The sequence below is a fragment of the Podarcis gaigeae genome, assembly GCF_964106915.1.
Source record: "Podarcis gaigeae genome assembly, chromosome: 1".
Classification (NCBI taxonomy): domain Eukaryota; kingdom Metazoa; phylum Chordata; class Lepidosauria; order Squamata; family Lacertidae; genus Podarcis; species Podarcis gaigeae.
In genome coordinates this window covers 121,078,976-121,094,181 of record NC_139678.1, presented here as the reverse complement: position 1 = coordinate 121,094,181, position 15,206 = coordinate 121,078,976, and the positions used below count along the sequence as shown (strand labels likewise).

At 44.9% G+C, this 15,206-nt stretch overlaps 1 protein-coding gene and 1 long non-coding RNA gene across 2 annotated transcripts in view; both read right to left on the bottom strand.

Moving 5' to 3' along the window:
- Positions 1 to 6,642, bottom strand: part of DNAH7 (dynein axonemal heavy chain 7) — a 152,927-nt gene extending 146,285 nt beyond the window's left edge. The window contains exons 1-3 of the mRNA XM_083715690.1: positions 6,460 to 6,642; positions 1,398 to 1,463; positions 71 to 179 (exon numbers count right to left, since the gene is read on the bottom strand). Of these exons, the coding sequence (XP_083571816.1) occupies positions 71 to 179; positions 1,398 to 1,463; positions 6,460 to 6,474 (190 nt within the window). The 5' untranslated portion in view covers positions 6,475 to 6,642. The remainder of the gene's footprint in view (positions 1 to 70; positions 180 to 1,397; positions 1,464 to 6,459) is intronic.
- On the bottom strand, positions 3,564 to 3,846 carry LOC310834019. The gene is made up of 2 exons (XR_014559065.1): positions 3,785 to 3,846; positions 3,564 to 3,665 (listed from the first exon to the last, which is right to left on the bottom strand). It is a non-coding gene; the product is annotated as an uncharacterized lncRNA (long non-coding RNA).
- Positions 6,643 to 15,206: the final 8,564 nt, after the last annotated feature.

Genomic DNA, 15,206 nt, shown 5'->3' with positions numbered 1-15,206 from the left:
GCAAAAAACAATGCATGCCTAGTGATATAACCATTTTCATCTGTACACAAGCACCCGGCTTTATGCTTACCTGGTGTTACCTCGTTTCTTATCATAAACTCCTCTGGAACATGTGCCTCTTCCTCTCCCCGCAGGTGGAACGAAGGAGGATTCTGATGCCATATCGGCTTACAGTTTATCTGAAACATTTAATTTCTCATTTGTAGAAAGATGCCAGCAACTATTTCCTGACAGTCCTTAATGCCATTTGTAAGCCATTTCAAAGAAATTAATTCAACGATATCAGTAAGTAGGCAAATGAAAAATAAAAATTTGCAAATCAAATCCATTTGCAAACAAACATGCAACTAATTCAATTGTCTGGATGACCACTGCATTTTGGACAAGGATGTGCATTCAGATACGCAGTTGCCTTATCAAACAACACAGGAAAGGATGAGGATCTCTCTTGCTGGATGTGTGGATCTCTTTCCCGATCTAGAAATCAGTTTATGGTTACAATAAGGGATCTGTACTCCTGAAATTGCTGTCCAGCAACTACAAACCTGTATTTGATACTGCTGCACAGGGAAGGGACAATACCAGCAGATGCAAATATCTGCCTTGTGTAGACAAAGGCAGCACTCAGTGCTGATCTCACAGATCTACTCACAGATCTACAGAGCCAGTGTGGTGTAGTGGTTAAGAGTGGTAGTCTCGTAATCTGGGGAACCGGGTTCGCGTCTCCGCCCATCCACATGCAGCTGCTGGGTGACCTTGGGCCAGTCACACTTCTGTGAAGTCTCTCAGCCCCACTCACCTCACAGAGTGTTTGTTGTGGGGGAGGAAGGGAAAGGAGATTGTTAGCCGCTTTGAGACTCCTTAAAGGGAGTGAAAGGCGGGATACCAAATCCAAACTCTTCTTCTTCTTCCACGTGAGTGGTGATCCATGCACAGACAGCCATATGCACAGAGGCAAGGCAGTTGCAGCCCTGAACTTCCTTTCCAATAGATGTGAATGGTACCTTGCTATCTTTCAATGGAAATGAAAGCCGAAACCATTATGAGTGGTTATGCCATGTATCTCACTATGGGGATGCATGAGTTTTGCTGCTTATGGCTGTATCTGGATCAAAGGCACTACCATAACCTTCAGCAGAATCAGGGCATTCATAAAGCTCACTGGGATAATTTGGGCCTGCCAGCATCTTTTGCAGACTAGCCTACCTCACAGGGATGCTGTAAAGATAAAAGGGAAGGGGGCTATGTATACTGCCTTGAGCTCCTTGGGAGAAAGGGAGGGTATAAACGCAATAAACGGAGAAACTATTCAAGATAGATGCTTGTACGCATTTGCTATTCACCAGAATTTTCTCTCCAAAGGCATGCTTAAAAATGTTTAGCAAAGCAAAAATTACCTTATCCACCAGTGGTAAGAATTTTGCTATAGGCTTCTCCAATTTCCCTTTGTTGGGTGGCTTGGGCTGCAAGGTAGTGAAAACAGTAGGCAAAATAAGACATGTATACTTTTAATATGAAACTTTAAAAACATTTTTTACAGCTGCAGTCCTAATCGCATTTACGAGGAGCAAGCCCTGTTTAGGACTGCAGGGCTTGCTTCTGAATAAACATGCCTAAGCTTAGGTTCTTGCTCGTTTATTGCAGTACACTGTCATCTTTTTTCCTCAGCATTCAACAGCTACATGCACACCAGTATATATTTCTCCCATTAACTTTAGCAGAGCATTTGAAAGAAACACATTCAAATGAAGGATGGAAGCGCTGCTGCTGCCTCAGTTTCACTAAAACAAATGAACTTGCACAAGAACTGCGGCTGCATCCATTTCGCACCATTGAAAATGCCCTACAGTCTAAGAGGCAACAGGTGGCACTGTGGTCTAAACTACTTGGGCTTGCCTATCTCAAGGTCGGCAGTTTGAATCCCTGTGAAAGGGTGAGCTCCTGTTGCTCACTCACCTCACAGAGTGTTTGTTGTGAGGGAGGAAGGGAAGAGGAGATTGTTAGCCACTTTGAGACTCCTTAGGGTAGTGATAAAGCAGGATATCAAATCCAAACCTTCTTCTCCTTCTTTGCCTCAGCTCCTGCCAACCTAGCAGTTCAAAAGCACGCCAGTGCAAGTAGATAAATAGGTACCACTGCAGCGGGAAGGTAAACAGCATTTCTGTGCACTCTGGCACTCATCATGGTGTCTCGTTGCACCAGAAGCGGTTTAGTCCTGCTGGCCACATGACCCAGAAACCTGTCTGTGGACAAACGCCAGCTCCCTCATCCTGAAAGCAAGATGAGTGCCACAACCGCATAATCGCCGCATTATTGTTAGGTAAAGGTAAAATGACCCCTGACTATTAGGTCCAGTCATGACCAATTCTGGGGTTGTGGCGCTCATCTCGCTTTATTGGCCAAGGGAGCCGGCGTACAGCTTCCGGGTCATGTGGCCAGCATGACTAAGCCGCTTCTGGTGAACCAGAGCAGCGCACGGAAACACCGTTTACCTTCCCGCTGGAGTGGTACCTATTTATCTACTTGCACTTCGTGCTTTCGAACTGCTAGGTTGGCAGGAGCAGGGACCAAGCAATGGGAGCTCACTCCGTCGCGGGGATTCAAACCGCCAACCTTCTGATCGGCAAGCCCTAGGCTCTGTGGTTTAACCCACAGCGCCACCCTGATTGTTAGGAGCTACAAATTCACCTTGCTCTGGATTTTGAGCTAACCAACTGAAAGACGACCCAGTCACCAATCAAACCAATTATCTCTCAAACTGTTTCACAGACACATCTCCTGGAATCAAAGATGGAAATCTCCAAAATGGTGTAATGGGTGCCTTTCAAAAACAATGCAACACATACCCAAAGCTGCCACCACCACAATGCACAGGGATGCATGCTTGATGTGAGCTGTCTTCCCCATTCAGTTCAGTGGAACAAAATTCCATTGCACAGTGCAGCCTTGCACTGGCAGAACACTTTAGCTGGATACCACCCACAGAAATTAAGCCTCTGAAGTTTTCACATAATTTAATCTCCATAGCTTAAAAAAAAAAAAAAGCTTTACCTGCTAAATATTTACACCGTGGGGTGATGTTTACAGGCACCAGAGCAGCAACACTGGACTGGAGCAGAAAATTGTTATAGAAATGCCAAATGCATTATTGGAAATAGCATCCAGCTTCCAACAGCTTTGTTTCCTCAAGGTATAACCTATTCTATACAGTGGTACCTTGGTTCTCAAATGCCTTGGTTCCCAAACGGCAAAAACCCAGAAGTAAGTGTTCCGGTTTCCAAACCTTTTCTGGAAGCCGAACGTCCAATGCGGCTGTCGGCTATTCTTTCTGGGGCGACTGCATAAATCAAAAGCCACGCCTTGGTTTTCAAACATTTCAGAAGTCAAAAGACATTTGTTTTTGCTATTTATTTTGCATTTTTGTTTTTGAGGCTTTTCTGGTTAATTTGTGGTTGTGACTGTGTGGAACCCAGTTCAGCTACTGACTGACTGGTTGACTGACTGTGTGACTGTGGAAATGGATAAAAGCCCCCCATCCAAACAATGACTATCATCAGTGTATGTAAGAAAAAATAATAATTTTAATTTTTATCATCTACAATACTGTCTTATTTATTTTATAGTACAGTACATTGATTATTGCTTTCATTTTATGGATCAATGGTCTCATTAGATAGTAAAATTCATGGTAAATTGCTGTTTTAGGGGTTGTTTTTAAAAGTCTGGAACAGATTAATCCGTTTTGCATTACTTTCTGTGGGAAAGCGCGCCTTGGTTTTGGAACACTTTGGTTTTGGAATGGACTTCCAGAACGGATTAAGTTTGAGAACCAAGGTACCACTGCATTCTATATTTATGCAATCCATGATTTTATGAGCCGAAGTTTCCTAACTCTGCCCTACCTACCTACTGCCCTACCTACCTATTTATTTACTTATTTTTGCAAAAGAATCTGCTTCCTCTCTTATTGGAAATGCTTCTAGGGGGAAAAGCGCTGCCACTTGATGTTATGAGAACACCAGCCCCCCCCCAATACAAACTGTCTGCTTAAGTTTATTTTTCAAAAACTAATTTAAAAATTATATGAACAGCTGCAAGGAGGATTACATCCCTTTTAAATGCCTGACTTTGAAGAGCTTGGGCTGCATTCTTGTTTTCCTAGAGGATGTCATCCTGCAATCAACTTTCCGCTAATGAGATGAATATATTAAAGTCTCCTTCAACAAATATGGCTACACCACCTGCTCCTTCCTCAAACAGCACGGATGTTTAAGTAAATGTCAGGAAGGGAGGGGGGCAAGGAAAAAAAGAAAGCTTATGCCATCTATTTGCTTTATACTAAATAGCAAAAAAAGAGAGAGAGAGTTCCATCAACTTCAGGGGGAAAAAACACACAACCTCCTATTCTAGAGTAACATTAAGAGGCAAGCCTTACTTTTTAAAATAAATTTCTGTAACCAAGCTAGTGAAAGAACGCCCCCTACTGCTGAAAACTATGATGCGCGGATATTTTTGTCCGTGTGGACACTGGTCCACCACACTGACAGGTCTTGTACAAAATCATTTCTCTTATCATCTCTCCTTATTTGATTTCTGTGTACATCAGACGTTCATTCCTGACCAACTAATCTCTCTGCCTTACCTTGAGAAACATGTACGGTATGCACGATGCATGGTTATTATCTCAGTAGGTCTACAATTTACTTCAAGGTGACATGATCTGGCATAGTCCCAAGATGTTTCAATTTGTTACCTGTCATTCATCAGCACATTAACAACAACTGAAACAGATTGCAGTCACAGGACTATTGATCAGGAATTATAAATAGTCTGGAATCTCCAGTTTAATAAATCTGTGGCTAAGACTGAGTTCTACAACTGACTTTTTAAAACGGCACTTTTAAAATCTGCTTTTGCTTTTTTTTATAAAGGAGCCTGATTGGGGTAAGTGTTAATATTAGTGCAGCCTCTTTGCATTTTTGTAGACCCAAACTCCTCATGAGCTGAAGAGTTTAAAATTTTGCCTGACAATTTCACCACCCATTGCTAATGCCTCTCTCTTCACCTCCAAGCAAGAGTCTCTTGGTAGCTCTGCCAACTTCAGAAATGACAGGAATGTCCGCTTAAGAGGGCCTTCTCTGTAGCAGCCCCTAAATTCTCCTGCAACGTCTGTCATGTGTCAAAAATGCACCTCTTTACCCCTGGCCTTTTGACTGTTAAGGTACTGGGACTCACCCCTTCTGTTTTGGTTAATCTACACTGTGCTGCTTTTGCTTGGAATTGTTCTCCTTGTTTTCCCTGGTATATTTAAACTTATTTACTCATTTTGGATTGCATGATTTGATTGCATGTAACCTGTCCTGGGACTTAACAGTGAAGGGTGAGTAAGAAATCATTTGAATGAATGAATAAATAAGACACCGCACCAAGCTAAGCATAGCCCACTCTCCCTCCACATACTGTGGTCTGCCTGCTGTACACTGCCCTTCATCCATAGATCTCAGTGACCTGCAAACCACTAAGCCTAGGGCTTGCTGATCGGAAGGTTGGCGGTTCGAATCCCCGCGACGGGGTGAGCTCCTGTTGTTCGGTCCCTGCTTCTGCCCACCTAGCAGTTCGAAAGCACACCAGTGCAAGTAGATAAATAGGTACCTCTCCAGCGGGAAGGTAAATGGCGTTTCCGTGCGCTGCTCTGGTTTCGCCAGAAGAGGCTTAGTCATGCTCGCCACATGACCCGGAAAAACTGTCTGCGGACAAACCTCGGCTCCCTCGGCCAGTAAAGCGAGATGAGCGCCGCAACCCCAGAGTCGTTTGCGACAGGACTTAACTGTCAGGGGTCCTTTACCTTTACCTTTAATATATACCCTCCAAGTGTCCCTATTTTCCAGTCCCGGCTTCATTTATTTATTTATTGAGTTTATATACCGCCGTATACCCGGAAGTTCACAGAACAAAATCCATATACAAAACCACAAAATAAACAATCAAAATTTTAAAAAAACAAGAACAGCCCAATAACACACACACACACACACACACACACACACACCCATTTGCAGAAGCCGTCCCAATTTCTGATTTGATCCTGGAACGTCCTGCTTTTCCTTATGTCCCTATTTTCATCGGAGAAATGTCGGGTGCTTTGCTCAGAGCGTAAGGGAATGAGTTTGCCTGGGGGGAAGTGAGCCGGGCACGGGGAGAAAAGCTAGTCGCGAAGTTCAAGAGAGAGACACCGAAAAGCAGCCAAGTTTTTAAAAACTTTTAAATGACAAGCGGTGCCTCCTTTTTTTGTGGTTCTTGGAGATCACGCGCGAGCAATGATCCTGGAAGCACTTCGAAGAGGGGGTTTCCATGTGATTTTTTTTGGGGGGGAGGCGAAGCAGCACTGGGAGGGGGGAGCTGAATTGTAACTAAAAGACACACAAACAATTACACAAAAAATACTTTTCCATCCCTCACCTGCTCGCTACTCATGGCTGCTAGCCAGCTGCTTGCCCCTACGCTGAATACAACGGGAGTGGGTGTTTTGTGGGGGGCTGCGGGGGCGCCTCCCGCTCATCCGCGCGTCTCGCTGCTCTCGGTTCCCCTGCGGGGATGTTGTGCTGAGCAGGGAAACCCCGTCGCCTAGCAACGCCTCCGACTCAAACCGCGCTTTCCCCCCTTTCTTTCCTTCGGGAGCGAATGAGAGAGCGGAATCTCAACATTCCAGTCGCCGAAGCAGCGAACCCAGAGTTCCCATTGGCTCAGAGGGAGAGAGGGGCGTGTCCCCCCAGCAGTGAAAGTTCTGCTGAGACGAAGAGCTTTGGCTTTTGTAAAAACAAACACCATGAGTTGGACTCCAACTCCCATTAGCGCTCTGGGTCAGACTGGGTGATGGGAGTTGTTGGGCTGGTCACCTTGTGCGGACGCCGGATTGTTGTCTTCCAAAGCAAGGACTCTGTTCCGAACTTAAAAATTGGAAAACAAAAGAGGTTCAAAGACTCTCTCAAGGCAAATACAGTGGTACCTCGGGTTAAGTACTTATTTCGTTCCGGAGGTCCGTACTTAACCTGAAACTGTTCTTAACCTGAAGCACCATTTTAGCTAATGGGGCCTCCCGCTGCTGCCGTGCCACCGGAGCACGATTTCTGTTCTCATCCTGAAGCAAAGTTCTTAACCCGAGGTACTATTTCTGGGTTAGCGGAGTATGTAACCTGAAGCATGTGTAACCCGAGCTAAGGTAAAGGTAAAGGGACCCCTGACCATTAGGTCCAGTCGTGACTGACTCTGGGGTTGCGGTGCTCATCTCGCTTTATTGGCCAAGGGAGCTGGCGTACAGCTTCATTGGCTGAGGGAGCCGGCGTACAGCTTCCGGGTCATGTGGCCAGCATGACTAAGCCACTTCTGGCGAACCAGAGCTTTTCATGGAAATGCCGTTTACCTTCCCTATTTATCTACTTGCACTTTGACGTGCTTTTGAACTGCTAGGTTGGCAGGAGCAGGGACTGAACAACGGGAGCTCGCCCCGCCCTGGGGATTCGAACCACCGACCTTCTGATGGGCAAGTCCTAGGCTCTGTGGTTTAACCCACAGCGCCACCCGCATCCCTAACCCGAGGTACCACTGTATAAAAAAAGTAGTATAAACACCGACAACTGGGAAACACTGGTCTGCAAGCGCTCCAGCTGGAGAACAGCCTTTAGCAAAAGGCATTGTAGGCTTTGAAGACACTTGAACTCAGGACAAGAGGGAGAAACGTGCTAAGAGGAAGGCACGCTTGGCAAACCCTCCCCGTGATCAACTGCCACCTGGAAACCTTTGTCCCCACTGGACGTGTGGGTCCAGAATTGGCCTCCACAGTCACTTACAGACTCACTTTTAAAACCGTGTTTATGGAAGACAATCTTACTTGGCTACAAGAAGTCCCCACAGTTAATATTTTGCCTGGCATAGAGACTGCTCACGTGCTAGAAGAGAGTGCAGCAAACACACCCCTAAGCTAAACAACTAGAATTCTACTAAGTGGGGGGGGGGGGTCTAAAAGCTGCAACAAAATGTTGCAGTTTCTCACCACTAAGGAAATACAACAAGCGAATACATAGTAAGAGAACCCACACAAGTGACGCTGATACAAAACCTCACACACACACTAAGCAGAAGAAGAGAAGCATTGCCACCCCTGACTCCAGCCCACTCACCATTCCCCTTTCCACCTCTTTCTCCCTTTTCTTCCTAATCTAACACTAATGCAGGCTTCCTCAACTTTGGCCCTCCAGATGTTTTGCGACTACAATTCCCATCATCCCTGACCCACTGGTCCAGCTAGCTAGGGATCATGGGAGTTGTAGGTCAAAAACAACTGGAGGGTCAATTATGTTACAAAATGAATATGGATTTTGAATTTGATGTTTGTAATTCTTTTTCAGTTTTGGAATAAAGTTTAAAAGAACATCTGGAGGGCAGAGGTTGAGAAAACCTGCACTAATGCCTCACAACAAATGAAGCTGATCTGTCGGAAACGCAACTTTAAAAAAGAGACAATTTTTGTAAACTAAGAACTCTTTAACAACTATATATATATATATATATATATATATATATGTGTGTGTTGCAATATGTTCAGTGTGTCAGCCAGCCATGACTCCCCCACCCCACCCCCACAAGCTACTCCATTCCAGAAATCGCTCGCTTTCCACTCCGAGTAGAACTTATTTCTAAATAAACATGACTAAGGAATATTTATGACTGAAGGACTGCAATGCCAAAGTTAATGTGAGGAAAGCTCTGCATGATTGTCCCTGGAACTTCACACACCAGCCCTTAGAGGCATTAGTGAGTGTAAATACTGTTATGTACTGAAGTTCTCACCCTGGGCCAGCAGGGGGATACTGTAGATAGCTATGCAAATGAAGGATCGAAAGTGACGTTCAGTGATTGCATAGTTTTAGAAAATAGCAACAGTTACATTGTTCTGGAGCTCTATATAAGCAGGCTGACTGAGCTCCTCAGATCAATTCTGTTCCAGCTTACAAATAAAGAGCTGCTTTGGAAGAATCACTGTGTTGTCTGATATGTTCGCCCACGACTTAACAAATACCACATCCCAAGCTTTTAAAGGAAAGATTCCAACAGCCTACAGGGACACGGGTGGCACTGTGGGTTAAACCACAGAGCCTAGGACTTACCGATCAGAAGGACTTGCAATCAGAAGATCGTGAATCCCCGCGATGGGGTGAGCTCCCGTTGCTCGGTCCCAGCTCCTGTCAACCTAGCAGTTCGAAAGCACATCAAAGTGCAGGTAGAGGCTTCCGGAGGTGGCGCGTCCGGCAATGGCTGCCCTCTTCTAACTGCGAAGAGGGAGCTCCGCAGAAACGGGTCGTCCGCTACGGCATGTAATGCCTTGAAAGAAAACATTATGAAAATGTTATATAGGTGGTACATAACTCCAGTCAAGCTTGCAAAGATATATCATGTGTCTGACAATAAATGTTGGAAGTGTAAAGAAGCTGAAGGAACATTCTTTCACCTCTGGTGGACTTGCCCTAGAGTGAAGGCTTTCTGGGAAATGATATATAATGAGCTGAAAAAGGTATTTAAGTATACCTTCCCTAAGAAACCAGAGGCCTTTCTTTTAGGCATTGTCGGCCAGAGTGTGCAAAAGAAGGTTCGAACCTTTTTTATGTATGCTACAACAGCAGCAAGGATAAAGGTAAAGGTAAAGGTACCCCTGCCCGTACGGGCCAGTCTTGCCAGACTCTGGGGTTGTGCGCCCATCTCACTCAAGAGGCCGGGGGCCAGCGCTGTCCGAAGACACTTCCGGGTCACGTGGCCAGCATGACATCGCTGCTCTGGCGAGCCAGAGCTGCACACGGAAACGCCGTTTACCTTCCCGCTAGGAAGCGGTCCCTATTTATCTACTTGTACCCAAGGGTGCTTTCAAACTGCTAGGTTGGCAGGCGCTGGGACCGAGCAACGGGAGCGCACCCCGCCACTCTTCACCAAAAGCTGGAAAACTCAAGATTTGCCCACACTGGAAGAATGGCAGATGCAACTGATGGACTATATGGAACTGGCGGAGATGACTAGCAGAATCCGAGATCTGGGAGAAGAACTGGTGGAGGAGGAATGGAATAAATTTAAGGACTATATACAAAAATATTGTAAATTGTATGAATGTTAAGAAAGATGTAAGATTAGCAATAGGATGGCTCCAACAAATTAGCTACAAGGAATACAAATCTAATTGTAATTGAAAGAAAAGACAAATTTTGGATAAATTGTTATAACTAAGTCTTCAAAAGAGTGATTTAAATTCTAAAATCTGAGATTTAATATTGGAAAAATATATTATATGAATTGAAACAAGTTAATAATTCGCTAGTAAAATTTATGAATTTAGGATGCAGGAACAAGAGATGTGAGGAAGTCCAAAGATGAGAATGAAATGTGGATATTGGAAAATACTATGTTATTATGTATGTTTTTTATTGTGTAAACAAAAACTTAATAAATATTATTATAAAAAAAACAAAGTGCAGGTAGATAAATAGGTACCGCTCCGGCGGGAAGGTAAACCGCATTTCCGTGCGCGGCTCTGGTTCTCCAGAAGTGGCTTAGTCATGCTGGCCACATGACCTGGAAGCTGTACGCCGGCTCCCTCGGCCAATAAAGCGAGATGAGCGCCGCAACCCCAGAGTCGGTCACGACTGGACCTAATGGTCAGGGTTCCCTTTACCTTTACCTTTACCTTTAATATAGACCCTCCAAAGTGTCCCTATTTTCCAGTCCCGGATTCATTTATTTAATTTATTTATTGAGTTTATATACCGCCCTATACCTGGAAGTTCTCAGGGCGGAAGTTCTTTTTCTTTACCTTTACCTTTACCTTTACCTTCCAACAGCCTTGCATCATTCCTGAGCTTTAGCTGGGGTTGAGGGGCGTCTTAGTCCAACAATAGCTGCTGGGCTGCCCCTGCCCATAGGTTACCGAGTGACTAGCAAATATGTTTTTGTTGTTTAGTCGTGTCCGACTCTTCGTGACCCCATGGATCAGAGCACACCACTCCTGTCTTCCACTGCCTCCCGCAGTTTGGTCAAACTCATGCTGGTAGCTTCGAGAACACTATCCAACCATCTCGTCCTCTGTCGTCCCCTTCTCCTTCTGCCCTCCATCTTTCCCAACATCAGGGTCTTTTCCAGGGAGTCTTCTCTTCTCATGAGGTGGCCAAAGTCTTGGAGCCTCAGCTTCACGACCTGTCCTTCCAGTGAGCACTCAGGGCTGATTTCCTTCAGAATGGAGAGGTCTGAACTTCTTGAAGACTAGCAAATATAACTAATAATAAACACCATCCCTGAAACATCACAAAACACACACATGCACGCACCACCCAGCCATAAAACCTTCCCACAGCTTCTCGTCTTTTTATTAGGAGTTGTAGCTAAAGCCATGGTTTTCCCAGTAGTGATGTATAGAAGTGAGAGCTGGACCATAAAGAAGGCTGATCGCCGAAGAATTAATGCTTTTGAATTATGGTGCTGGAGAAGACTCTTGAGAGTCCCATGGACTGCAAGAAGATCAAAAGATTTTTTATGTATGCGACAACAGCCACACGGATGTTAGTAGCCCAGAGATGGAAAGAAGACAAAGTCCTATTAGAGAAGAATGGCAAACTAAGCAGCTGGATCATGCCAAAATGGCAAAACTGACCGGAAAGCTCTGGAACCAAGAAGACCAAAACTTCAATAAAGAATGAGGGGGGGAATGTATAACTTATCTAGGAGACCACTGTAAGCAGTTGAAAACATTAGCAGGATTGCAATAACACTTGTAATGTAGCAAATATTACAGACAAAATGGATTATGGATTATGAAATAATATGCAGTTAAAAAGGTTGACAATAGGAGGGGAAGGTGGGAAGTCCAGCGATTTGAAGAAATCTCTAAATATGGGTATGTATTTTGTATTGTTATAATTCTATATTTGTAAAACCAAATTAAAAAAAAAACTCAAAAAACTCAAAAACCTTTCCACAGCTTGAGACAGCCACCATTTAAACCATCTGATTACAGACAATTAGAAGTTGCAAAGTATATTTGCATACGGAAAGGTCCTTTGAACTGTGAAATGTGAAAGTGCCAGTGGTACTCCATTTTAGATTAAAAGTGAGAGCTTTTTATGTCTCCCAGAGTGTAGAATCAAGATCTTGTATGCTTTACCAGATGTTAGTAGTACTCACTAACTGGGTAGTCAACAAGGGGATATGATGGCTATTCTCAATTTATCAAGAGTAAAAAGGCTGTGTGAGCTTGTCTATTCTTCCTTAATCACCACCAGTTAAAAGGTAAAGGAAAAGGACCCCTGGACGGTTAAGTCCAGTCAAAGGTGACTATGGGATTGCGGCGCTCATCTTGCTTTCAAGCCGAGGGAGCCGGCGTTCGTCCACAGGCAGCTTTCCGGGTCATGTGGCCAGCATGAATAAACCGCCTCTGAATACCGTGACGGAAACCATGGTGCACAGAAATGCCATTTACCCTCCCGCCGGAGTGGTACCTATTTATCTACTTGCACTGGCATGCTTTCGAACTGCTAGGTTGGCAGGAGCTGGGACAGAGCAACAGGAGCACACCCCGTCGCGGGGATTTGAACCACTGATTTCTGACTGGCAAGCCCAAAAGGCTCAGTGGTTTAGACCACAGCGCCACCTATATCCCAGTACGGAAACCCGAAGCCTTAAGTTTCCAAGGAAAGGTTGGGCATATTAAAGGGATACTAGGGAAACTACCTCACTTGCCCTGTTCTCAGACATTTGGGTTGTTTTTTAATACAGCTTTTTCCATCTCTTGTACTGGGGATTCAAATAGGTGTTGACTCATCATTACAGTGCAAGCAAAATCAGAAAGTTTTGCTAATAGGGAAGAATTGGAACTCTTGTTATGATTAAGTGTAATAATATTATTTGACCACTAAGGGGCATGTGTTCCCTTTCAAACCAACTTCTACACCAGGAAATGCTCTGCATTACAGGAATGTTTGTATACAGGGTTTTCCCTTAGAATATCAATCCCCGCTGCCTAATCTCCATGAAGTTGCTCAAAATATTACCACGGTCTTCCATTAATGTTTTGCACATTGCCTTGGGACTTATGTGGAAAGCAATTAATAAATAACAATCAGTACTTCTTTTGTTTAAAAAAAATTAGGGGCAGGTATGTGGGTGGAGCTGTGGGTTAAACCACAGAGCCTAGGGTTTGCCCATCAGAAGGTCGCGGTTCGAATCCCTGTAACAGGGTGATCTCCCGTTGCTCAGTCCCTGCTCCTGCCAACCTAGCAGTTCGAAAGTACGCCAGTGCAAGTAGATAAACAGGTACCGCTCTGGTGGGAAGGTAAACCTCTGGTTCACCAGAAGTGGCTTAGCCATGCTGGCCACATGACCCAGAAGCTGTACACCAGCTCCCTCGGCCAGTAAAGCAAGATGAGCGCCGCAATCACAGAGCCGTCCGCGACTGGACCTAATGGTCAGGGGTCCCTTTACCTTTACTTTTGCCCTTATCTTGAAAGTAGTGTTATGGCTGCCAGAACAATGGGGCAGTAAAAAAAAAAAAAAGAGGCACCAGTACTCCATGCCAGTAAGAACTGGCAGAATTACTTATAACAATAATAATTGCAATATATGATTAAGACGTGTGTCTGGTCTGCTATATGTGGCTTGACGTACACTGGAAGAAGCAAAGATCAGCAGTGTCAAAGCAATGATTCTTCAACATCAACTTCGTTGGACTGGTCATGTTGTGTGGATGCCTAATTATCATCTTCCAAAGCAACTACTCTATTCCGAACTTAAAAATGCAAAGCGTAATGCTGGTGGTCAACAAAAGAGGTTTAAAGACTCTCTCAAGGCAAATCTTTAAAAATGTAGTATAAGCACTGACAACTGGGAAACACTGGCCTGTGAGTGCTCCAATTGGAGAACAGTCTTTACCAAAGGTGTCATGGGCTTTGAAGACGCTCAAACTCAGGATGAAAGGGAGAAACGTGCTAAGAGGAAGGCATGCTTGGCAAACCCTCACCATGATCAACTCCTGCCCAGAAATCTATGTCCCCACTGTGGAAGGACGTGTGGATCCAGAATTTGTCTCCACAGTCACTTACGGATTCACTGTTAAAATCATTTTTATGGAAGACAATCTTGGCTACAAGCGATTGCCAATTAAGAAGAAGTGGCTTTACATCAAACAGTTTGTTGTTTATGTTAAAGGGTTTGCACCAAGAAAAAAGAGGTGCTGAACCTCACCATGAACACCTCCCCATTTCTCTTCTAATGGCAATGGTGCCCACCTGAGAAGTTATGGCTGGGAGCCCTGATTTGCACTTTTTACTTTGCATGTGCCCTAATCTTGGAGGGATGGAGCCCTGACAGATTCGGAATGAGTCTGTCAAAAGCATCTGAGTTGCTGTTTCTACCAAATGCCATATATGAGGCTGTTGTTGTGGAAGTTCACTTCCCCCATCTTCTCATCAGAAAAAAAATATGCCTTGCTTGGCTCCTCTGTGACATGAAGAGCAGAGATGGGGAACCTCTGGCCCTCCAATTGTCGCTGGACTACAACTCCCATCATCCTTCACCACTGGTGACGCTGCCTGAGTTACCCGCCCTACAGTGGCGTAGCGTGGGGGGTGCAGGGGGGCCGGCCACACCGGGCGCAACATATGGGGGTTAGGGTTGGGGGCGCAAATCCATGGGTTAGGGGGTGCAAATTACTTGCCTTGCCCCGGGTGCTGACAACCCACGCTACGCCACTGCCGCCCTACTAAAGTCACAAGTGCACTAGGCCTCAGTGCCAGGAGCAAGTGGTTGGTCATTGAGAGAACAGAATACTCGACTAGTTGGCCCTTTGTCCTGATTCAGCTGGACTTTTTTTGTGTACTTATGTGGGGTGGGTGGATTTTAATTTGCACTAGGCAGCAAAAGCAAAGCATAATACCCTCCAACATTTCTCCAACGCACATACCCTATTTCATCAGCAGCAGCAGCATTTTATTATTCATACCTCACCCATCTGATTGAGTCGCCCCAGGCACTCTGGGCGGCTTTCAGCATATAAAAAAAGGCAATTAAACATTTAAAACCTTCCCCATACAGGGCTGCCTTCATGTCTTCTAAAGGTTGTATAGTTACTCATCTCCTGGACTTAGGGGTCGCACAATTCCATACCCTCCAACATTTCT